At 38.9% G+C, this 26,142-nt stretch overlaps 1 protein-coding gene across 1 annotated transcript in view; it reads left to right on the forward strand.

The window, feature by feature from the left end:
• The window catches only part of GABBR2 (gamma-aminobutyric acid type B receptor subunit 2), a 484,603-nt gene that overhangs the window by 169,744 nt on the left and 288,717 nt on the right, over positions 1–26,142 (forward strand). Inside the window, exon 3 of the mRNA XM_075024282.1 lies at positions 17,637–17,807. Coding sequence (XP_074880383.1) covers positions 17,637–17,807 — 171 coding nt within the window. The remainder of the gene's footprint in view (positions 1–17,636; positions 17,808–26,142) is intronic.

Raw genomic sequence — 26,142 nt, forward strand, 5'->3', positions numbered from 1 at the left:
CCTGGGGGAGGAAGAAACCCCAGGTAGTCACTCGTGCAGGCTGGGTGGTGGTTGGCTGGAAAGCAGCTTTGCAGTAAAGGTCCTGGGGCTTCTGGTGGACACCAAGTGGAACGTGAGCCAGCAAAGTGCCCTTGTGGCATAGGCGGCCAGCAGCTCCTGGGTTGCACGAGGGAGAGCGTTAACACTAGGTCGGAGGAGGTGGGTGAGTCTCCTCCTCTGCTCAGCCCTGACTAGAGCACCTCTGGAGTGGTGTGTCCAGGTCTGGGCTCCCCAGAACGAGAGAGACGCGGACATGCTGGAGCAAGTCTAGCAAAGGGCCGCTCTAAGGATGATGGGACTCAGTCGTCTGTCAGATGAGGAGGGTTGGGATCGTTCAGCCTGGAGAAGAGAAGGCTCAGGGGAGATCTTATACGTGTATCAATATGTGTATATATCTTACACTGTATAAAATCCTCAGGAATTTTTTTTGTTTATACTTCAGTTTTATAGGAATGAAGACGGTGTTTGGCACCATGAACAACTACTTCATTTCCAAGAATCACCAATAGACATAGCTCACACACTCGCAACTGGCCGTAGTTACGAGTCCCAGTCCCGCTCAACAGCAGCGACTTGCGTGTGCCGGCAGCGCTAGGTTTGGATGGAAGCAGCGTGGGGCAGAGGTGCCGTGGGGGCTGCCGGCCTCCCCTCTGTCCCAGGCTGCCCTCTGGTATCTTCTCCTTCCCTGACCGGTGGTCTTTGGCAGCTGTGGGGCAGGGGCTAGGGAGAAGGATCACCATGGAGGGAAGGGAGGGACAGATCAGCCAGGGCAGGTATCGTTTTCTCCAGCCCTTTGAGTCGTTGGGCTGCTTGTTCTACTCCCAGCTTTCTACCTCGCTTTCTGCAGGAAAAGCTTCCAATTCTTGCCTCTTCCGAGCAGTTCAAGAGGAGGCAAGTTGAGGTTACGTGAGGGATAGAAGGATGGCTGTTTTGTGCCCGTGTATTGTGGGTCTCAAGAAGGAGGCAACTGTCGTGTGTTGCAGGAGAAAGGGGAGAGGTAGGAAGACGTATGGGGGAGAGCGGAGGAACGTGTCTGTTCCCAGCCTCAACCCTCCAAAAAAATTGGAGTGGCCTCTCACTCTTTGAAAGCTGTTGTGAATCAGTGCTGTACCTTCCCAAAACAAGCACCCAGAAATACCCAGAAGCTGTAATATTCCTCTTGGAGTTGTTGCCCTCCCCTGATGCCTCCTGACCAGCTGCCTTCCAGCCACCACACTGAATTGAGTCCTGCTGGCTCAGAACTTGAATAAATGCATGGTTTTACTGGCACCGAGCAGTAGAGGCTGTCAACATAGGAAAATTATGTGTATTGATCTTCATGTGTAGCTTATGAGTTCTCAATAACATCAATAAGTAATAGTGTCAAAATTTCTGAATTGTTATGTACTCGATGTGAATACAGAAAAAATCCTTTCCATCAGTAATGGGGCCATTCCATTTTCATTTGATCGATAACTTGTAAGTAGACATGACTTTAACACAAAAGGACTTGAAACAACTACAATTTGAATGACATCCTGACACCATCAACATATTTTATAGCCAACATAGGGAAGGAGAGTATAATACTTCCATATATTTTTCTTTTTTCTGGATCCACTAATTCAAAACATTTCTGGACCGTATGTTTTTGAGGCTTTGCTCTGGTTTTCACTCTGCTTTTTTCGTTGTGGCTCCTACTATCTCCAGGGAAACTTCCTATCTACGGTGCACCGTTTTGTGCAAAGAACAGTGAGAAAGCCTTCTACCCATCTGCCTCTCTTCTGTATTTAGCTGGCTGTCATAGGGGGATAATTGTGCCTGACTCCCCAAAGCAAAAAATGGATCGGGTTTGACTGCAGTATCTGTCCGGTATCCTCTTTCCCTCAGTTTTACCACACTGCTCTGCAAAGCCACGCAGCTTAGTGTAGAAAGGGGTGGGTTAAAGTTGTAGCCCCTTCTCTTTGATTTAGTCATTGAAAGTACATTTCCTGTAATATTTCAGCTGTGTTGCACTTGTCTTTTGGTAAAGCAGAACATGCAGAAAACTGACAACGGAGAGTGAGTGCTTAGCTCCATGACTGTCTGTGAGATCTCGACTGTCATGCAGCAGTTGGGATAGAGCAGGGGCATGTAGCGTTGGCCTAATTTGATATCAAAGGAGGCTCAGCAGCAGACTTTGGTTGGGCTTGTACCTACCACAGGTCTGCCTGCAGCCTTAGCCGTGTGGATATATGTACAAAAGCTTAAAAGAAGCAGATGCAAGTATACGGGCATTGTTTTGTTTGGCTGTCGCTTGAGGTTTAAGGTAAATGAGCTTGCTGGTCATAGAGGGATGTTATACGGGCATGACATATGATGACACTACATGCTTAATGACACTACAAAAAAATCACTGGTTCAAATGGCAACTCTTACTCAACAAAGTAAGCAGCAGCCCCATAAGTTGCTTTGGGCTGTTCATGTAGAAGTGGAAGTATTATGCTATGATGAAAGATGTGGTAAGGATAGGGTTAAGACTGTTGTGAGACACCTGACCTGAATCTCCAAGTATTTTTAAGATTGAAAGAAATTACAGTGAAAGTTCAGTTACCTTAAACTTTAGCACTACAGTAAGAATTTTTCCAGACAGTGAAGTATGGATCCACTTGAACATTTTGTGGCATCTGTATTTCCCTTTAAATATGATATTTGAAGAATTAAGGCACCATCAGTTTTATGAACTATTTAGTATAAACTTTTAGAGAGATCAAATACCTAAAAATCCTCAGGGGTTAAGAGGCTGAAGTGTCTTCTAGGTGCCTCACTGCTTCTTTACATGCTTAAATATCTATATAGATCTGATCATTTTTATGGGATGCATTTGACCAAGTGCAGTGTAGGTGGCTGCATCTGATACAGTCACTGTAGTCTCCCATTTGTGCCTACGGTAGTGAGAAGCAGATGCTTCTAGGGAGTGATTCATCTCACCTTAAGGTTTATCCCAGGCAAGTCAACACAAGTTATGATGTACCAATATAAATCACACCAAACTTGAAGCTTTACACTGCTGTAAATATGCTGGGAGGTAAATTTCCTTATGTAGACTTAAGAAGTCTTAGAAAGCATATGCTATTCTCTACTTACTGGTCCCTGAGGTCCAAGTGACCCAGGTTTTTCGGTTGCTGTAGACCTCTGAAGTACCTTCACTGAAGATGTGGACATGCCTGTGTTTACATATATCAGCCCAAGTACTCACAAAGCCAGGCTTTCAGCAGATTGTAAATAAGGCCAAGATTCCTCCTGTTCACTGCATCTGTCCACGGTGTCTGTCTGTATTTTGTTTTGGTCTGTTCATTTTATTATTTTTTTTTTCCCTGCAGTGTGTCTTTCTTCTTCTGTGCTCTGAACAGCACCTCTTCTGTTCTTTCTTGTCATTTGTCCATCAACCTCACGGTCTCTTATCCGGTTCTTGTGCTGTTTCTTATTTCGTGCCAGGGTTTCCTCCCTGCTTTTTATCTTCAGAGCCTTGTTTTGGAACGGGTCAAGAGGTTGTATTCAAGCTGGCCACCTTCTGATCACTCCTTATCTGTACTCTGTGAGGTGCTTTTCTGCTCAGAGTAATCTGAATCTCTCTACAAGGGGAAAATCAGGAGTCCAGAAAGTTGGAGAATAAATAAACTATTACTATGGTAGAAACAAAAGCTAGCAATTCCAGTAACTTATGGATAGTAAGCTGGATGAATCTGATAACCAAATTAAGAAAAGAAAAAAGAAGAAAAGAATGCCCTATTAGTTTCTAGGACTTTCTGTGAACTTGCTACAAAGAGACCATATGCACATTAGGAAAAATACCTTCATTAATATAGGTTGTTAGTTCACCTCTTGATATGTATTCTTGATAAAGCTGACATTATTTTAACTGTGGGACGTACTTCAAAATTCATAGTGAAAGTATGTTAGCATGGGGTAAAGTATAATTCCTCAGGAAAAGCCATCCAGATCACCAATTTAATTTCTGAAATCCTCATATAAATATTAATGTTTTATATTTTCTGATCTGGAATCGCACTGATCACCTTTGCCAATGATGCTTTACATTTCCCCTGCTGTTTGTCCCATCAAGCATTTGTCCCATGTAGAGGCAGTAAAAATAGTAGACGTGTTCACATTTGGCGGGAATATGTCAAAAAGCAGTGTTTGAAAAAGACCAAAAGAACCCAGAATAACAGATGCAGATGCCAAAGCCAGTAAACTGCTAAGACCGAGTAGACAAAGCCATAAGATATGTGGTAAAAAAAAAAAAAAAAAAAAGACAAATATGACAACAATTTGGTCAGAACTGTTGTATAAAAAATAAATGGCAATTCAGAAAACACTGGGTCACAAGTGAGAGGGTTGAGAAGAGGCAAATGACTTTAAAAATTACAACTTAATCACTGCACATGAGAAGTGAGTAATAAATAATGAATTACATAAGATTGAATTAAGGAAGATGATATTTAAACCAGCCTTCCAAAACTAATAAGCACTACCAAACTCTAATGCATGTACTGAGTTTTCATATATGAGTTCCTTCTCTCAAATCAATATAACTGTTGAAATATTTAAAATTAAGCTATATTCTTAAGCGCTTTCCTGGCTCTGTGACAAAGATCAAGCACAAAGATATTCCTTGCATGTGAAAAAGTAAGTCTACGTTGGGTTTAGTACTGCATATGGATGTAGAGTGGTTTAGTTCAGTTTTTTTCTCACCTGGATGGATGTAAGTTATGGAAAATATCGTAAGACGAGCAGATTGACGAGGACTATTTTCAGGAATAGATGGGATTGTAGTGAACAGTTTTATGGAGTAAGTGACAAAAAAGATAACAAGGTCTAGAGAAAACATTCAGCTTTCAGCCTGCAGGAAGTAGGATGATGGCAACAACTAAGGAAAAATGGTTGAGAGATCTAATTGAAGTGTGCGTAATCTTAAATGGTGTAGATAATGTTAATGCTTTCTACCCAGCATGCGTTCTAAGACCAGGGGCAAGTACTGTACTTAAAATCAAATGCAGACATAAAGAAACGCTTATTAAATTAATAGTAACTGCTGAAGTGACCTGCAAGGCATAGGTATTGAGAATAACACATTGAGGGTTACTCAGGCAACAATTAGCTGATGTCCTGGAGGCACCGGCACTGCGAGGAAATGCTCATGCTTTCTTCCACTTCCTCAGTGGCATTCGAGAGGGAATTTTTGTTTTGTAACTGTACTCAGACCAAGACTGTTTGCCATTTTTTATTTTATAAAAATAGATTATAATGCCTCGTAAGACTTTTTGTACAACCACTCCTAGTTATAGATTAGAAACCACAGAATACAGCTTTAAGTTGACAAATATTTTTGTGATTTAGGTTGTCTGAATATATCTGCATCAACATTTCCTAGTTGCATATATTACTGAAAAGTTTTGTACATGTAGTTTTCTAGCTAGAACGTCTTGTTAAAATCCGTATTGACTGCAGATAAAGAAAACCATAAAGTATGTGTGATCTTGGTTATTTCTTAGAGGAGGATCAACGACACATTTGACATTTTAATGCCAAATATATTATAATCATAATTGTGATTGGCATTTCTACTGAAGGTTTTTAGTGGCAATGTAACCCAAGTTGCCCTTGCTGCTGGGCAAGCAGTACTTATTTTGCTGGCAACAACTGTTGGCAAAGAAAGTTCCCTGATTTTTTTATCAGTTTTTATTTCATCATCTTCCCTCCAGCAAGCCTTTGATTTCTGTAGCATAACCCCTCTTTATCCGTTATTAGAGATGGTGCAGTTCTAAGCGACTGATGTCAGACCACTCTCTAGACACTTCTGGTGGGGTGTGACTGCAGCATGTAGCGCTGAGATATCAGAAAAGTTACAGAGCTGAAAGAAAAGGAAAATTAACTCAGGCAGAGCGCAGAATTAGTGCTGGGGTATTGCTCCCAGGACCTGATAAAGCATCTCTGAGCTGTGCTACTCCAAGTAGAGTAAACAGCTTTATGTGTCACTACATTGCATAGTGAGGATGTCACCTGTTTTGGCTTGAAAAATCTGTGATTTCTTGCTTAGGTTTGAAACCAGAGAATGAAGAAATAAACAAACCACTAATTCATGATACAGGGCTGTGCAAAAAGTATTTTTGTAAGGATTTCAGTAATTCATGATTTAACATGGTGTGCTTTATTTCTTCAGATGCTATATTTCGAGTAAAAGAAATAAAAGATGGGAAGGACAGAATTGGGACTCTATTAGGGTGTCCACTCCACAGAAGACCTGGGGAATTCTCATCTTAAATCTCACCAATGGTCCTTCTCCCCATTTCCAATAGAGTGCAAGGTTCATTTGCTCAAAAGAACAAGACACCTCCATATTGCACAATTAAGGTATCTTTGTATTGGGGAAGTTTTTCCCTCCTTTTCATCATTTAGAGGGGGAAAAATAATAAAACAGATATCTTATTTAAAATCCAAATGTAGAACAGCTGTAGTTTTAACATGTGTTAGCTGGATGAAGTCTGACAAACAAACAATACTAATAGAATGATAATAGTTTTGGGCAGCCAGCCAGGAACAGGCTGTTGTGAATAGGTCTGGAAAGAATTTTTTTTTAATGGATTATGGCAATATAGGCTGTTTTATCAGAGGTGAAATATTTTGCAAAGTTGTTGGTTTTCACTAAATTTTGAGGATAATCTGTTACAGACAAGAGACAAGCAAGCTGGGTAGTGAGAATGTGAGTGTAGGAGACTGCTTGATTTGGGATAAACAATAATGCTGTCACTGAAGCAGAACAGGGATTTGAAGCTGAATTCTGGTATAATCCAGGCCAGTAGCCAAATGCTAAGCAAGTGAGTGTGACAGACAAAGATATACAACCCTCTTTCGCAGTGCGGTTCTATTTATGAAAATGCTCAAAAGATTTTGTCTTTTATTCTGTTTGGAAATGAAAACAAATTTTGCAGCAGCTTCTGTAGAGCTGCCAATTAATTTCAATGCTTTAGTCAATCTCTAGCAGTAAGCAGAACACCTGTGTTAGGTGTAAATGATTTGTGCCTAGTATAGAGCTGAAAATATTTTCTGGAGAGTAGAAAAAACAGTTAATGATTGCCAGATTTATTCCCGTAGCTTTTTTTTTTCGTGATCTGCTTCAAACTGTGACAGACCTTTTCAAATGAATGGTCAGAAGAAATATGCAATGAAAAGGAGATAACAGTTGTTTATTTTCCATTAATAGTGAAAGAATCAAGCCTAATGCTGAATTTTTACTTTTGGATGGGGTAATCTGAGATCATTCTGCCTCATGTTCAGCTGGCTGAAACTGTAAATCATAAAGTCTCTATCAACTTGACTGGTTGCACTGTTAACCATTGAATTGAAGGACAGTCTCCATAACTCCATGATATACTTCCTTGGCACGTCTCAGAAGTAAGGTGAATGCGTTAGGTTTGTTAGGCAGTATTTATTAGAGCTTAGAATGGATCCCGTTACTTAGACTTGGATTTGATCTGTAACTTTTTTCTGTTCTGAAAACTAATAACTATTCTGTTTTTGGTTTACCTGACATGTTGTTCTAGGAATTCCTTTAACTTATTTTTTTCAACAAAGTTCTTAAATGTAGGCTCTGGCTGGTGTGAACAGATGGGTGGAAGTTTTAATCTTTGAGCCCAAGAGGCAGGTGAAGCCTGCCTAATGTCTAGATTGTTTTCTTCATTTTTTTTTCAGTAGATCTGCTACAATTTTCAGCTAGTGTTTATCCTCTCCATTCCTTGAAGACAAAAAAAAACCCCTCAGCTGAGGATAAATTCAGTCACTATTCTTCAACATAACCCACAGGCTTTACGGGAGTAGAAAATTTTAACTCCAAAAGACAAATCTTGATTGTCTGGTCTGACTTCTTGCATTCAGACATCTGCAGTTCCTACCGAGTTGTGTTGGGAGTAGGTCAGGCTACCCAAGCGGGAAGCAAGCAGGACTGAATGATCTTTCCCATTAGCTTATAGGCACACATCTTTCAGCTAAAGTACTTCTCATATGGATTTTATTTTATCTAAACCAGTTTCTATCCTCAAAAATATTGATTCATTCAGTAGCCAGAATTGCTTCCTGAAATGTCTCCAGAGCAGCATGCAGCTGAATATCAGTCTTATTGTGATTGGATTAATTCACTGGAATGCTATCAGCGTGGAGGCGGGTGCCTTCCAACCTTGAGACCAGCTGGAAGTGCTTTTTCTGGAAACTCCCAGGTGCCAAAAGGCAGTCAGTGGAAGCAATTTCAGACACAGAATTAATGAAGGTAATGGCAGATGATATTGGGCAGGAGTATTTGGCAAAACATCTGATTTTAAAAGGAACAGTAGCTCTAATCAGATGGGTAATGTGTTATGGATGATGAAAGGGATGTTCGTCCACGAGATCCATTCTTGTCCAGTGTGTTTAATACAATGTGTATTTTCATGTTCCCATTTGGATTAGGCATCCTGCCCATGTACCAGCTAGTGAGCCATCATAGATATTCTCCCAGACTTCTATTTTGCTCTTGCAACTGTCATAATGAAAGCCCATACAGAACATTTTTTAATGATTGTTGGTTTATTTGTTAGAGCACTGAAGTTTGTCCAATCCCATAAAATCTAAGTATGATGGAGTCTCCAGAGCTTTCATTCAAGTAGATATTTAAGAGTATTTATGACAGGTAAAAAAATAGCTGATTTACCACTGCTGGAAAAGCATAATTTCTTGTTAATATTTTCTTCTTTAGTCCCCATTCTTTCTTCTTTCAACTTATGTTAGTGTGTCACCTGAGCTATTTGGGGATCAGGATTAGAGTATAGCTAGTATGGAAGATGGCCACTTTGATTCTTTGATTCCTAGTTCAGGTTCAGAACCAGCTCCTTTACTGTCTGTATATAGACACTCTTATCACCAGCAGCTGTGCAGGCAAATTGTCAAGGAACGTTATCTTTGTTTCTTGATCTTTATTACTGTGTGTTGCTTTCACCTGCTTTCAAGACCTATGCAATGCCTCCATCAATGACATTGCTGCACTTAGCTTCTTACGTTGAAATATTTTCCAAATAGGTGTTTGTGACCATCTTTGCAATGTTATTTCCACATACCTTTTCTCTAAATCATCCATCAAAGTTGATTGGATGATACATTTTGTGCATCGGGGTGGGAAGGAGCAGTCTAGTGTATCACTTTTTTACTTTACATGCTACCGTGTATTTCTTAAGGTTCTCTTTAATATTCTTCTTCATTATATATCACTATTTTCTTATTTTATATATCACTATTTTATTATTTCAAGTACTGTTATTATATTAACATTTATTCATAACTTGATCAGCGGTAAGATCAAGTTCTGTGGTAGTTTGTAGTTCTGTGGTAGTGTGGTAGACTCCACATCTGGGCAAGTTTTCTTGTATAGTAAGGTTACTGTTAATCTTTAAATAGTGAGTTAACATTTAGCCTAAATCTTTATATTTTGTGTCTTTTAATATTTATTACAAAACATCAATCACCGTTCAATTAAAAATGCAATTTAATTGTTACACTTCAATCTATTCTCTGTCTCTGGGCTAGGAGTATATTGTTTCACTTGTTATGTGACATCATCTAATGCTGTCTCAAGAGTTGCAGCAGGCAAATCTTTTAACTCTTCATTATTCATGAGTTTCCATTCTGGTCTTTCTAGCTCCTGGGACCATCAAGCCATCACATGCCCACACTCAAGTATTATTATTGTTGGCACAGGCTTGTCAAAGCATTAGAGCTCCTGGCAAGACACACAAAGGAATGGTGTGTGGTGTCACAAGTACACATTGCTGCAAATTATCATCTTGCTGGGTTTCATCCTTGTTATTTTCCTGTGACAAGATTCCGTATGTGCAATCCTGTACCGTTGTAAAAGTATTTTCTATGGAGCTTTCTGGCATTCTGCCTTCTTTTTGGAAATAATTATTTGCATTTTCCTTTTTCACAGAAAATATTGCTTCCTATCTAAGCATCCATGACATGCAATCTTTAGTTGTGATGATAATAAATGATATCACCTATCAACCGGATCAGCAGTTTATATCCTATTTAGCAATGTTGATTTATCAGCATATTTTAGCTGTCTAGAAAAGGTACAGGAAATACAGGTGATATCTGCCATATATAAAATATTCTCCATGAAGACTAGTTTTGTGGCAACAGGGGCAGATTTAAATTGCTAGGGATCATTAATAAAATACTTGTACAAGCCACAGTGCAGAAGCCTAGGAAAATTAAGCTAATCTCTCTGGTGCTCAATAAGCTGATTTTCCCCATTTGCAAACATGAATCAGTTGTCTTAGCAGATGACATTTTATTAAAGGGAGATTACCCTGTTACCTAAGGCACTTTTTTTTTTTCCCCTCCCCCCTCCAGTGTATAATACTCCATGCACACAGCGTGTAGCTTTATTTCACAGCCTTCCCCTTTGGAGAGGCAAGTGGTGAGAGTGACACCTCATTCTCAGTTTGGGATTGACAAATCTGGATGCTCTGACACCTCCTGCCAGATATCAGGGTCCTCCTTCGAGCTGCTGGGGGGTTTGTGGTGGCAGATGCTCCTGATCCTCTAGCCGTTCCTCTCCACGGGCCACTCTGCTTTATGAGGGGAGTGCGGTTTCCTGCCCAACTGGTTTTATGGACCTACAATAATTTTGCTAAGGGTTTCTGTTATTGATTTACTTTAGCTAACACAGTCTTCTTAAATAAATGTGACTCCTAAACAGACCTGTTGCCTTAGATGAGGGTGACTGTTTACACCAGGGATAGTTCTGCTCTTTTATTTTTCCCAGATTTCTATACATTATTACAGTGACAAAATGTAAACATAAATGCTTCCTAGAGATAATAAAACGACCAAACACCAGAAGACGGCTTGCCATTTCTGGTGGCTTCCCTTCCCTCTGTAGTTCTTGGGAGAGCAGAATGGCCTCAGCCTTCCAGCTTCCAAGCTCTGGACTTCTATATGGAATATATACACTCTGTATATAGTGTTGTTTCCTTTTCTAATTTTCTTTCAGCTTTCTAATATCCATCCTCCCTTACACAACTCCTAGTCTTTCCCATTGATTTCATTACTGTTGCATCCCATTTTCTTAAACAAATGTCAGAGCTTATCAATTTACCATTCCCGCTTCTGTACTGACTTTCTTTAAGGAAATGCACTTACTTCCTCTGAAGTAATGCTTGCTTTTCAAAGAATATGCTTGCTCTTTAACTTGAAAGCACTTTAGGTTGATGTTCTTGGTTTAACCTATCACACCTCACTTCAGCTTAATATACGGTTAAAGAGCTAGCTTTTACTCCCCTTCTGCAGAACTGTTCCTTTCTACACTTTAACTTTTTTTTTTCATCTGCCTCTGTCTAGTGTTGATCACAAGCCTTCCATGAAACTGTACGGACTTTCAACAAAACTGATGTTTTCCTATTTCAAAAAGTATCATCTTTCTGGAGAAAATTTAATTTATCAAAACATATACGTGACCCCAAGACCTCCTTAATAAAATCCTTCTGTATATTTTTCAGTTTTCCAGCAAAGTCCAACAGTTCAAATTCCTTAACATGGCCATCTGTCATATTAGGCTGAAACATTTCTCATAATAGTTGTGTAACATTGTCTCCCCTCCTGTCCTCTCATTATCAAATTCTACTTTCTTTCTGAGTGTGAAGCCAAAGAAATTTCCTTGACTTCTGTGGAATAATGTTTAATTGTGTTTTTTTAAATCTGAAAGTAAAATCTGTCTCGCTGGCTTTTTCAATTTTGGATCATTTCCAAGCCTTTTTTTTTTTTTTTTTTTTTTTTTGAAGTACAAAAATGTCCTACATTTTATGGCCTCAAAACTCTTTACCGTAATACATTCTTTTACACACATAGTGCTATAAGGTCCTTTCTGTATCATCTTTAATGTTGTTGTTTTTCTATTTCACACAGTTTCCTGAATTATTTTGCTTTGGACCCATTCCAGAACTGTTATTCGTTGCTTCCTTTCTATTCAAAAAGTTAAGATAAAGCCATTAGCTGTGTTTCTGCTCTGCTTCTCCATTGCTAGCAAGGAAGCACAACTGCTCAGCTCACTCTTGAGCCAGCCCTGTATTTATCTTTCAAACAGAAGAATCTGCACGACTACAAATCTGAGTCTAGGGATACTGCAAAATGTCAGGACGACCTACAGAGTTACAATTATACCGGTGCAGTTACATCTCGCTAACGAGATCTGATTTCCAGGTACGCAGATCACAGCCTTGAGATCTGGGCTCTGCAGAAGTTGGTGGAACTTTTGGCACTGACTTCAGTGGGGTTGGGATTTCAGACTGGCTTGCAGCCAGCCTAGATGGACCTCTCCAGTTAGCTGTGTTTTTTCTCTCACATGGCCTGTGTGATATATTACATGGAGAACACCACAGTAAGCTAAACATTGCCTGAGTAAATGAACTTCAGGTGACATACTTGAAAGTCCTTTTGCACTGATTCCTTACATACTGACTGTGTGTATTAACATTACTGGTTTTCGTTAACATGTGCAGACAAAATGCATTCTGATGAAACTCTGCTAACTATAATCCATTTATAAAGTGATCACACAAGCAATAGGAATAATTTAAAAAGTCAGAAACCTTGCATTTTAGCTGTTAGATAAAGTCATTTTACAATTTGAGCAGACTTCATTGTGGTATTAAGGCAGCACAACTTTTACTAAATTATGGCTTTTATAAAGAAATAAGCATTTGGTTATTTAATACCTTGGCCTATTCGGTTCTCATTTTGTACTATAGTTAATATTCTTACTTGAATGGTGAAAGTTACCTTATTTTCCATTTTAAAGTCTTAAACTGTTTCATCTTTGAAATCTCCGAGTCATAGATTATGTATGTTTCCCTACATACACTTATTTTAACTTCAGAAGCAGTTGCCCACAAATTGTATCAAATTGTAAGCAGATATTCTAAAGAAAGCTTTCTCAGGGAAAGCCTGAGAAATCACTTCAGTTTTTCTTACAGTATTCAAACTGATATATATATTATATATATATATGAATGATTTTTTTTTTTTTTTGTAATCTACAAACACATATACAGAGAGCCTGTTTGCATGTGCGCACACACAAACACCACACACACAGTTATGATATATCACCCGGTATATGTCCACTGTGTCCTCCATTTTTTACCAATTTGAAACAAACTTTTTCCTTGTCTTGCATCCCTTCTTGAAGTTTGGCTTTTGGCCGTCACCTTTAGCAGTTATGTAAAATAATTTTCTGTGAAAGAATGACATCATACCCCACACAGGCATTTATTGCTGAGTTATAATCCCACTTATAACTTTATCTCTCACTCTTCCTGTATGCAGAGAGGCAGCTATGTAACACCTATAACAAAATTTTTTTAGCAATGCATGAATATGTATGCTCTGAAAATACAGTAATAAAAAAAATAGTACTTTTGTGGTTTGCAGAGTTACATGAGCAGTAGGATTGCCATTGATCCAGATTTTTTACTAAATAACTACAAGTTATAAAAAGAAATTCCTGTAACAAAATGCAGAAGCAGACCTCTATGGCTTTCAGTCCTGTAGAATGAAGTGAAGAAACTATGAAAAATTTGCCTTTCAGTGGTGTTTGGGGTTTGTGTGGTGGGGTTTCTGGTAGCCGGGGAGGGGCTGCAGGGCCGGCTCCTGTGAGAAGCTGCTGGAAGCTTCCCCAGCTCCAAGTCGGACCCGCCGCTGGCCCAGGCCGAGCCCATCAGCGATGGCGGTAGCGCCTCTGGGAGAACAGATTTAAGAAGGGGAACCTGCAGCGAGCAGAGGGATTGGAACGTGAGAGGAACCCCTCTGCGGGTACCGAGGTCAGTGAGGGAGGAGGGGAGGAGGAGCGGGGGAGGAGGGGATGCCCCTGCAGCCTGTGGTGAGACAGCAGGCTGTCACCCCCCCCAGCCCAGGGAGCTGGATGGCCCCCCAAGATGGCCGTCACTCCATAGGAAAGCCCGCCCTGGGGCAGCCTGTGACTGAAGATCAGCCTGTGACTGAAGATCAGCCTGTGACTGAAGATCAGCCTGTGGAAAGGACCCACGCTGGAGCAGTTTGTGAAGAACTGCAGCCTGTGGGAAGGACCCAGGTTGGAGAAGTTCACGGAGGACTGTCTCCTGTGGGAGGAACCCCACGCTGGAGCAGGGGACAAGTGAGGAGTCCTCCCCCTGAGGAGGAAGGAGCGGCAGAGACAACGTGTGAGGAACTGACCACAACCCCATTCCCCGTCCCCCTGCACCGCTGGGAAGGAGGAGAGAGAGAAATTGGGAGCGGAGTTGAGCCAGGAAGGAGGAAGGCAGCAGGCGGGAAGGTGTTTTAAGATTTGGGGTTTACTTCTCATTATCTTGTTTTGATTTGATTGGTAGTAAATTAAATTGATTTTGTTTCTTCCCCAAGTTGGGCCTGTCTTTTGCCCATGACCATAAGTGGTGAGAGATCCCTCCCTGTCCTTGTCTCAAAGCACGAGCGTTTCTTTATATTTTCTCCTCCTCATCCCACCGGGGCCAAGGGGGAGCAGTGAGTGAGCGGCTGCGTGGTGGTTTTTTACCGGCTGGGCCTAAACCACAACAAATAGATTCAAGTTTCAAATCAGCCATGAATAAACAACTTTAGCCCTAAAATACAGAGGATTTATGTTCAGTTAACAAGCGTTGTACCATCTCAATGCATATGTCGGTGGACTGTGTTGTGGTCTAATTTGTTTTATCATAAATATTTAAGTTTTTGTTATGAATATTTTCATGATATTTTTACATAGCCATGCTGTATCCCATACTTTTCCAGTACATTGTGTCAATTTATTTATTAACATGATCTTTTCGTTGCTGCTTTTTAAAATATAATGAGTTTTTTCTTCTTCCTCTTCCCTCCTTGTCCCTCTCAAAGCAGAATATTGAGTGCTGGTGATTGTTGGGTTCCATTCATTGCAAGTCCCCAAACTCTCATAGGGATGATTTTGTGAGAAGTTAAATATTTTCAGTGACTTAACTTTTGTGAGAAAGAAGGGGAAAGGACTGACATAACTATTTCAGGTTGTTCATCCATCTCTCATGAGTGTCATATTAAAATGACAAAGTGATGCAGAATGAGAGCAACCATGGTATATGTGATGCTTAAAGAAAGGCCTCTGAACATATCCTACATTCCAAGAACTGTTTGAGCATGAGATTTTCCCATTTTATATTTTAATAAAACCTTTCTTCAAAAAAGAAAAAAAGAAGAGCAATTGTCTTTTGTAATTCAGGTGTCATTAGTATTAAACATAAACCTGGATTGATCTCATCTCACTTTACATGGCTGAGAAATCTAAGTTATGAGTCTTCTTCATCTTTCTTTAATCAATGAAGAGAGGTAAGGTTTTGCTTCATTGTTTCCCAAGGAAATTTGGGCAATTAGGATACTAATTTAGATTCTTTATTTAAGTCACTAAAATGTCAAAGGATGGATCTGAATTGCCTTGCTTATATCACAGTTCTTCATCCTAAAGCCAGCTCACCTCTATAGAGATGCTCCTCACTACTAAGGATTTTTGTACTTCTGGTCAGAAAAATTTACCGTCCATCTGTGAACTTGATTTAGTTGAACGTTGCTGATGTTGCTTGTCACTACTGTTACTTCAGCATTGCTCTTTACTTCTTTTTCTTAAGGATCAATCAAATTACATTCGATCCAAAACCATAATAACTTGAAAAGCAAGTCCTTTGCAGTCACCAGGCTGCAAGCAGCCAGGCTGCTGAGAGGCATTCCTCTTCATGCTGGATTTCTAAAGTCAAATTTTCTCTCTTTGTCAGTCAGAGGTACAGGTCCTTATTTCCACTTTCATTGTGCAGTGGATGCATGATGTTCAACATTACAAGGCTAGACAGAAAAGCTGGCTAGGTCTACCTGGCAGACCTTCATTCTTTTTCCCTTGAAAACAGCTCTTCACAAACTCATTGCTGATTACTAAATGTTATGAAGTTCTAAGTGAGCCAACCAATATGGTTTTGGAAAATCAAGATGACAATTTCACAGTACTGCATAGTGTACTTTTTTCATAAAATCTTATAAAAGAACAGTTGCTACATTAAAAATGTTTTACCTTAGAATTACATGGTAGTACAAGGTCTTAAAAAATATTCTCTACCAGCTGCCTGGTGAAGAGAAAGAATCTTCTATTTTTGAATGGTATAGTGTAAACTGTCCAGTTATGCACACTTCAAGTTGTTTGGATCTCAGGCATTTTAATTAGGAAAACAAACTATATTTAGGCAGCTATAGCAATGCAATATGTTCTTTGTGAGTCTAAAATCAGACAGAGAATGAGTCCTGTCTCTGTCAGGCTAAATCTAGATTTTATAAACACCGGGAGGAGGTTAGAACTGTTATTTCATATTAAACTTGTCTATTCTGAATTTCAAAAAGGGGTATCTAGCCCAAATATACAGAATTCTTGATGGAAGAAAGTGTGAACTTAATACTGTGGTTGGATGTACTTATACAGGCTTGAATTCACCTATATTTTCTGTCTCTCTATTGAGTTTGAAAGACTTAACATAACTGTATTAGGGAGCTTATTTTTCGACTGTCAAACAAGTTTGCATTAAATCAGTACTTTAAAAAAACCACCTCAACTGCTATGCATGGCTGAAAAAAAAGCTTGAGAAACACATTCCTAGCAACCTAAAAAATACTGGAGTGAATGACCTCAAGTATCTTTGGAATAGGAGCATTTTCAAAAACTGAATATGCAGGCATTGCCATCATAACGTTGCCTGAAAATAATTCACAAAAATATTTAACTTGGGCAGAAGAATTCAGGGAAGTTTTCCGGTTTGGGGTTTTGAGTTTTGTGTGTGTGTGTGTGTGTGTGTGTGTGTGTGTGTTAAAAGGTTTCCTCTCGTCTTTCATTATAAGCATTCTCAAACCATGTACAAATTCTGCTGTTTTCAGATGTGTAGAATTAGCCACTGAGTCCCCTTTGATAATACAGATCACAGGGGGCTGCTTCAGGGGAGGAAGCAGGGAGCCAGCTAAACTTCTGAGCTGCAGCCTTGGCTGCCATAATTATTTTCTCTTTTTTTGCTACCTAGAGCTGTTTTATTACCTGAAGATAGGAAGAAGTGCTACTAGAGGTTCACCCTCTAATTTAAAGAAATATAAGAGTTTGAGAAAATCCCCTTGGAGGTATTCTCAACTTTTATGAAGAGAACATAGAAGGAAGTTGCTGGGGAATTCATCACAGAGATTTACTCCCTGAGAGCTTCTTGCTCTGCGCAATGTGTGAGATTCATGATCTCAAATAGAGGATTTTACACCACTGACTTTGAAGATTTCCTAGTTTAATTTTGTAGCAGGTGGTTTATAGAGCTAAGGTATTTCAAAAATCCCTTTAAAAGTAAATGAGTGAATGATGCTGGTAGGAATTCCAGGCTGTATGATGATGGAAATTATCTACATGACCACAATGTGTAAATTGTGTCTTGTTGTACTGAGAAGAGCAAAGTTTTTCTTCTGGCTGCTAGGTGACTTACGGTGACTTTCATTTTTTTGTTGTTTGATTTTTTTTTCAGCTTTCATTTGCAGCAACAACCCCGGAGTTGGCTGATAAGAAAAAATATCCTTATTTCTTCCGGACAGTGCCATCTGATAATGCAGTGAATCCAGCAATTTTGAAGTTACTCAAATATTATCAGTGGAAGAGAGTAGGAACTTTAACCCAGGATGTACAAAGGTTTTCTGAGGTAAGATTTTCATAATTTCCAGTACATAAAGAGAGCTACTAATACCAGACTTCCAAGGAGCTAGTTCCTCCATTAATAGCAATTAATTAAAAAGAAACAGACCCACTGTTTCAGTCTTGTTTGGCTTTGGCTTACTGGGCCACCAAGTGCAAAAAAAATCACTTTTTTTTTGTAGCAAAGGTTCCTTTATACTCTTTGACTTGCCACAGTGTATGATTTTGAAGGAGGCTTATATCCTGACAGTGGTTCACTTAAAAGAAAGAATAAATCTCATTTCATCGTGTTCCTTTTGTTCTCTGATTTACTATAAGCAATGGTCTGAACAGTGTGAACATTGAGGGACAAAATCTGGTAAGTCTGTGGCTTAAAATATTGGAGATGCTTACTGATACAGAAGTGACTGAAGCCCCCAGAGCTGATAAGATCACATACTATGCACCATACAAATCTTCTGAGTTTCACCCTGAGCAACATTTTGGTCATAAAAATTTCAATAAAGTATGGGCCAAGTGCCTTAAGCATGGTTTGAACAATAGAGTAGTTAAAAGAAAACGTTCTCTAAGTAATTAATCAGAGCAAGACAAGGGAAAGAGTTGGCCCATTAATTGACAGAGAGGCAAAACTAATAGAGGCATGCCAGTTTCATGTGTTTTTTTTTTTTCTCCTTCCTCAGCATTCATTAAAAAAAGGCTGACTGTGTTCTGAAGACTAGCATAATTAAAACTACTGAAGAGGAGTAAGAACAGGTTCAAGTCTGCTTAGATGAGTCAGATGTTTTCAAATTGTCTGGCACAATTAATTCACTATGGAGTACTCAAGGAATCTTAAAGTCTTCCCTTATGAGCTTTGAGAATTAAAGGATAAAAAATAAGTGAATTGTAGGGGGAGGGAAGAAACCTTTGTGTCTGTCTTTCCAAAAAACCACATAAAGACCCAGGGAATTATAGACCAGTCAGGCTAAATTTAATTCCTGGAAAGGCACTTGAGCAGATAATCTGTTTGGAATCACCCAGAAGATAAAAAGATGCTAAACAGTGGCCAAAATGGATTTGTCCAGAATAAATCATGTAAAGCAATCTAATTTCCCTTGATGACAAGATAATAGGTCTCGAGGAGATGGGGTAGGTGATTAAGTGTGATGTTTTATGACTTAGAAAAATGTTAAAGGTGTTCCTAAAGAAAAGTAGGGAAACTTAATCTTGAGGAAGATATTGTAAGAGCAGTCTCTAAACAATATTCCTGCCACCAAGGTTAACTGACATCAGATCAGTTGAATATTTGTTTTTAAAACAAATACTGAAGCAAAAAGTCGCCAAAAAGTATGATATACTTTATCCTTCTCTGGCTTGGAATTATAATTTCAAAGAATAGTTATCAGCGATTCACTGTCAAACTAGAAGGATGAGATTCTGTCAAGTGGTTTTCTCTAGAAAGAGATAAGGTTTTCTCTAGACAGTGGGATAGAGAAAATGTTTATTAAATCTGCAGTTGATACCTACTTGGGAAAAGCTGCAGCACATTGCAGAGGACAGGATTAAGTTTCAGAATGATCTTGACATGTAGAGAAAGGTTTCAATATAAATAATATGTAAGTAAAAAAGTGCAAAATGGCTATCTAGGCAGCAGGTCTCCAGAGAAAGATACAGGAAGCACTACAATGAACCACAAACTGGGGAGGGGTCAAGAAGGTGAAACTGCTTGTCCTACTGTAAAAAGTACAAAAGAAGCAAACAGCTCTCATTTCACCACCCCCGATGTAATGCAATATTGACACTTAAGACAGAGTAAACTTCAACACTACTTAGCGCTCGTTAGACATAAGTTGGAACATCAGGTCTAATGTCATCTTCAAGAAGGAGGTAGATCAGAGTTGCTTATAAAGAAGTTCAGTAATCTAGAAACATGTTTTATGAGAAAGATTAGAGGTGGAAAACAGTGGAATTGACTGGGTAGGTTATTGAACCTTCATCGTGTAGGGTTTGTTAAGACAAGACTAAAAAACACAACATAGGGATTCTTGGTTTTCCTTTGGGACAGAGGGATGGACTTCCATGTCTGTCACGGTCGCTTAAGAAATGTTAAAACTGCGGCTTTCAGGGTTTTGCTAGAGTGCTACACTTGAGTTCAAAGTCTTTCCGTTCCTCTTGAAAGATAAGCAACAACCTTCTGTGTCAGACTGCAAACTCAATTTAGTGTGATTCATTAAAGCCTTCAGGTAATGCAAGATCCAGTTAAAACTTCCATGAATTCAGGTGATTTTTATAGACCATGCTGAGTCCTGAGTCTTTGAAATTTAATTAGAGCTCCATCCTTCCTTTTTCAGCTCTGTGCAGAGTGTCTCCCTTCCCTGTGCAGACAGTGAAAGCACAGGAAAAACTGGAGGAAATAATTAATTGGCTGTCCGGGAGCAGTGAGCGATGGGAGCCACCAGCAGCAGAGGGGGAGAACATGCGATGGCTGGGCAGAGCCCAGCTCCACTGCAAGGGAGGAGGGCAGGCCCAGAGGTCAAGGCCAGGCTCAGCCAAGGGTGCAGACCATCAGGAAAGTAAGTCCATGGTGATGAGGCAGGTCCAAGGCCAAGCTGGGAAATCAATCTGCCTGTCAGGGTCAGGTCTAGTGATTGCTGGGCAGGTCCATGGCAGAGACTGAAGACACAGGACTAAAGGAGTGTGTGGGTGGAGGTCCCAGAGGAGGGACCATTAAGGCCTGGTAGTGACCTCCAGGTACTAGTATAAGTCTATACATCCACTGAAACCATAATTTTCCCTCTAAAGGAACATCAGGCATAACTATACTTCTAACATTTTTTGAAAGTGACGAAATTGTTGAATAGCATCTAAAACTTATCTCTTTGTTGTAAAATGTCACTGAGTTTAGGATGTCATTCTTCTTTTCTATACTGAAAATGCATTACAAGCCACTAGACCAGAAGTAACTGAATGTCATCTCTGTTTACTCTCATATAAAATAAAGGGAAATAAATTAATGGGGTCTTTAGAGAAGCCTGTGTTGTAACTCAGGTGGTTTTACTCTAAGCAGCAAGACAGAGCAATTCCCTCTCTCATTTTTCCATCTCCCAGAGAGACTGTCAGTTTGACAGGTTTCTTTTCTTTTTTTTTTTTTTAAGCCTAGAACAATTCACATGTCTATATTAATTTCCTCCAGTTGTCCTTCCACCTAAACACATGTGGGGATAGATACTGCCTTCTTGTTCATGTTATATAGAGAAGACTTCATACCCATATAGTTTAGTCAACAGTAACTCAATTGCATCTCTTCAGCTGCCATCTAACTTCTGGTTTTTGGGCTGGTCACTTTTTTCTTTAGCTGGATCACTCTCTCCTTTTTCTTTGCAGTTTGTACTATGATCTTATATCCTGATAATTAAAGCTGACCTAACATGTCCACAAGTTAGTTGCCCCTGAAAGTCATAGAGTTGTTTTTTCGGTTTACCTTGCCTTGTAATTAGACAGTTGTCTCAGTTGCTTAGATTATCAGTCTTACTCCAGTTTATCTCAAGGCCAAAATTACAGAGGATTTCTTGCTTCTGTTTCAGCCATTTCCCTTGGGAAGCGTGGCTTGAGGCTCCCTTTCTTGGTGTTGCTTGGATCCCAAGGATTATGACTTTTCACGTGACCTGAATTCTATGGTAGCCAATAGCACAGCTCACTGTTAGCATCCTTTGTGCATTATTCAGGTCTGTTTGTACAACCAGAAATGTCTCTTCCATTGGATTAACATTTAAATTGTGTAAGTTGTCTCGGTATAAGGGTAATATGCAAACTTCATCAGTTCTGTTACTTAACTAGGACAAGTTCATACTTATTGTGCTTCTGTGTCCTAGATTTTGTGGATTGCTGCCCTGTTCTCATCCTCTGGGAGAAGATTCTGTTTCAAAAGTTAATAATTCCATGGCAAAGGTTTATAAATGAGGTTACAAAATATTTTCAGGATTTTCAGCCTTAAGTGTTTGCTATGGTATATGATCATAGGATAATTTAGGTTGGAAGAGACCTCAGGAAGTTGTCTGGTCCAACCTGCTGCTCAAAGCAAGGCTAACTTTAATGTTTATCATCCCTGAAGAAGTATAGGTGTTGCAGACACAGTTCTCAGAAAAGTCCTGGCCATGTCCTGTTTCCAGTTCCCAGGTGAGCTTTCAGCTGATTGGAGATTATGCAGCAATTGGTGCCTCCAGTTTTGCTGCTGTCTAGCACTACCTGTTTGCGATTGTGTTTTGAATTAGGCAAACCAAGCAATATTCCTGTGGTCTGTGTTTGCTGTGTTTCATGTTTCGGTGGGAAGAGTCATGAGAATGAAGTCATACTTAACTATCAACAACTCAAAACTGTTGGGAGACACCAGTATTGTAGAAGACATAAAGGCTTCGAAATATGACTGTGAAACAAAAAAATGTGTAATCATGTACTGGTTTGCAGGTAATGCTGTATTTGCTAATCAGTAATTCTAGTTTACCTTACTTCAGTATTTTACTGTTCTTTCCTGCATATTGCTCGTTTTAATTATACACTTTTTTCTGGTTCATAGTATGTTTCAAACTGAAAGTTGGCACTAGATTGCACTGGTATACTAAGAGGCATTCTGGCTTCCTTGTTTTGTGATAGGACACTTCCTTTAGTCTGTTTTCAGTTGTTTCTTTTTGTTCCCCTGTCATATTAAAATTCAGTGAAACTGCCTTTTAACTTCACATTTGGTGGCATATTCATATTTCTAGATTTTTTAAAACATATATTTCCCTCCCACTGAGTATCTTGTCTGGGATTGTTTTTAAAACAAGATAAATTCTGATCGTCTCAAGTGACTCTTTTGTTTTTCCTCTACTTCTTAATAGTCGTCTTTTTATATGATTTCTCTGCTTCTTCCTGGAAATATTGAGAACTCCTAATGTAATTTTATCAGTGTAGGTGGCATTTCAAAAAGACAGAAGAAATGAGAAGTGTGCAGTAAGCTAATGAAATAGATTAACAATATGAAAAATAAAAGATAAAATATTCTCTCTTGTGACTCTGTCACAAACTTCATTGAGTTTAATAACCTAAAAATACCTTGATGACAGAAACTAAAGAGAAACGAGCCTTGTAAGTGGACAAAATAGCACTTTTTCTGGTTGACATGATTAACACTCCTAGGCTTTCTTAAGGTAGTGCTGCTTTTTGTACACTGAGATGTACTTCAAAAATCAGCGGGTTGTTAGGGTCCATTTTACCTACGTTGAAAGCATTTAGCATCTATAAATTCCAGTTCTCATCCCAGAAAATGTAATACTGGGGGGGGGGGGGATTGTTCCAAAGAAAAGCACCTAGTAAACAAGCCATGTCAACATAGTATATGTCTATTTCTGTAGAGAAAGCAGGGTAGAAGTCTTATTAATCCAGAAGTTTATATCCTGTAGCCTTGCTCTCTCACTGTGGAGTCTGCAAAGTAGGATCTAAGTTAGTGGTCAGTTGTGATAAGAATTCATTGGATAAGGAGGTGTGATGAGAGAGTTACTGAGGGGCTGAGAGGGATTAAGCAGGGAAAAGAAATGAGATACCTGGTGACCTTTCAAATTTCAGCCAGAAAGGAAGCTTGAGACACCAGTTTTTGATGGCTGTAGGTATACATTAGGCAGACTTCAAGGTGTGATTACACTCTGACTTCTCAGGCTTGGCTTCTGAGGAAAGACAGAAGAGCAGAGATTTCCACTTTCCATCACAGTTGTGAAGAGATTTTAGGGCAGCAAAAAAAATACTACTTTTTCTCCAAGAATGAGCTTGGAAGCATCAAATTTACCAGATAACAGCAATGTTAAGCTGGAAGCTCTAATAGTACCCAGTGATTTCATCCTAGAAGGAGCCCTGTACCTTCAACTTTGAGAGAAGAGAAGATAAGAGATGTGAGACACAAAGAAAAACATGGGAAAAGGCATGGAGAGACGAGAATGAGAGCAGAAAAACTGAGACATTATAAATGTCATTGTTTAACTGTAGAACTTTTTCAAACTATCTCTTCCTGATGTTTCATATATTTTCAAGGTGTCGTGTCTTCCTACTGTATTCTATCCATCTTTTTGTTTGTTTTCAGTGTCATTTCATTCTTTCCACAAAACCTTTCAGATTCCTTTTACTGGTTCATATTTTTGTTTCTAAAGGAAATTAAAAGATCTCTGTCTGCCATGTCTTTCCTTTTTGTTTCCACCCAGGAATTTATCCCATCTCCATGTGCGCAGCTGCTTTTGGGGAAGGAGCAATCTTCTCCTAACATAGGTTGCTATAGTCAGGACAAAATAAACAGCTAACTTCTGCCCCATATTCCATAATATTTATTAAGCTGACTGGAAATAAAATAAGTTTTTAGGCCTTCTTTGAAATACTAATATGAAGTTTTTGAGGCAAAAGTTGTCATTTTTTTCATTGCTACTGGACAGTTATTGACATAGTCTATTCTTCCTGTGTTTGGAAGATGCTTGAGATGCCTCGAAATGGCCTTAAATATTCTTTAAGCATTTGTTGAAATATATACTGTATCAGACAAAGAGGGTTTTTTTATTTTTATTTCACTGGTTTAAAAGAAAAACAAAAGCAGATTTTCACCAAGCTTGGATGTATACCTTGAAAGCTGTGAACTACTGATGTAAAAATGCTAGCAAAACAAAGTCTTTATTTAATGCAGCTTCATATATTACAAAGAAATGAGGTTTTGTTTGCTTGGTTTTTTCCTGTTCTCAAGAAGCCCCAATCTTCTTTTACCAAAATAGTTCCAGTGAGTTCAATAAACAGAAATATGGAGATTCTGTCCTCATTGTGGTTTCTAAGTTTTCCTGTCCTGCAAAGCAGAAGTACAGGCATAGATGTGACCAAGATCTTCCTTCGTATTGCCCTATTCCCAGTTCTTGCCTGATTTCTACAGCAAAATCTTAGGAACTACTTCGAGTTCTCTTGAATTTGTGAAGAAGAATGAGTTCCCCTGTTCTGTCCTATAATTATGCTTTCCTATAATTCAAGTTGATACATTAAGATCTTCACAGAAGGGCATTCTCCAAAAGTGACTGCTATTCCCATAAATGGGAAACTGTATCTTCGCTGGTGTTTATATGTGGTTTAAGGGGAAAGAATCACTACGATAATTTAAAATGGAAGAGACCAAGACATTTCTTTCAGTAAGAAATTTCAGAATCTGAAGGGAAGATATTTAGCCATATAAAACAGAGGTGGTCACTTGCTGGAATTTTCTGAAGGGCATGCATTAGTGTCTTTTTGGCTTGTTGTGCATATGTCATCCATGCTAGGAAACTTCTTTTTTTTTTTTCCTTATGGCAGTAGTATTTTATCCAATGTTTTTCACCTTTTTTTCTGTTTCCTAATACATTTCTTAATTTTTTTTTAGCTTCCAAAAACAAAATAAGAAAAGATGTTAGAACATCACCTGACAGAGAATTAGAGCTATGCAGTGGTATTATATGGTTGTGTCATCTTGCACTGAAAAGTCACACTCCACTGTCACCCTAAAAGGCCTCAGCGTTCCCATGAACTGAATAAGTCCTTGTCAAACTTCAGGTGTCTTGAATAAAACCAAATCAAACTTAGGAATTCTTTAGAGAACTGCTCACCATTCCTTCATATTTAAACCTTATATTGTTCATGTGTGATAGGTTGGTACTTGCAACACAAGATAAAGGAGTAAAATGATCAGTACCTTCTATAACTCTAATACCTCATGGCTGAGAAACTCCATATAGTTCAGCATTTCCTAATGGATCTGATATAAAAATCATCACTTTATCTGAAACAAAGACTAATCCAGACTCAAAGAAAAAAGTTCCTATTTATATTATATTGAAAAAATGTTCCAAGACAATGCTTGTTGTAACAGATGTTAGCATTGCACATTGAAATTTTATTGTTTATACCACAGCATTGTCCTAGTTCTGTTTTGGGTTTTGCTATGCTTTGGTGCTTGTTTTTTAGAAAATGATAATACAAGGATGAAATATGATTCTAAACAGTGATTTAACTTGCAAGCATTCCCTACACACAATAGTTTTGATTGGGTATCTAATTATCTTCCATTCATCAGGCAATTGCAGGATATTTTCAAATTAAAATCGATGGTGCAGTGATAAAATTTAAAAGTGGGCACAGTTGGGCACATGATGTAGATGAGTAGTAGGAAAATGTGATATTGGCCAAATCAGAAGAGAATAAGCTCACTTCACTGAAATAACCATTTCTGAAACAATTTATCAAAATTCAATGTCTTGATTGCTAAAAGGTTAAAATAAAATCCTGGGAAAGTCATGGAATGTCTTTTGGAATGATGAACCTCCCCAGAAGGTACG

The sequence above is a fragment of the Buteo buteo genome, chromosome 3 (assembly GCF_964188355.1).
Source record: "Buteo buteo chromosome 3, bButBut1.hap1.1, whole genome shotgun sequence".
Classification (NCBI taxonomy): Eukaryota; Metazoa; Chordata; class Aves; order Accipitriformes; family Accipitridae; genus Buteo; species Buteo buteo.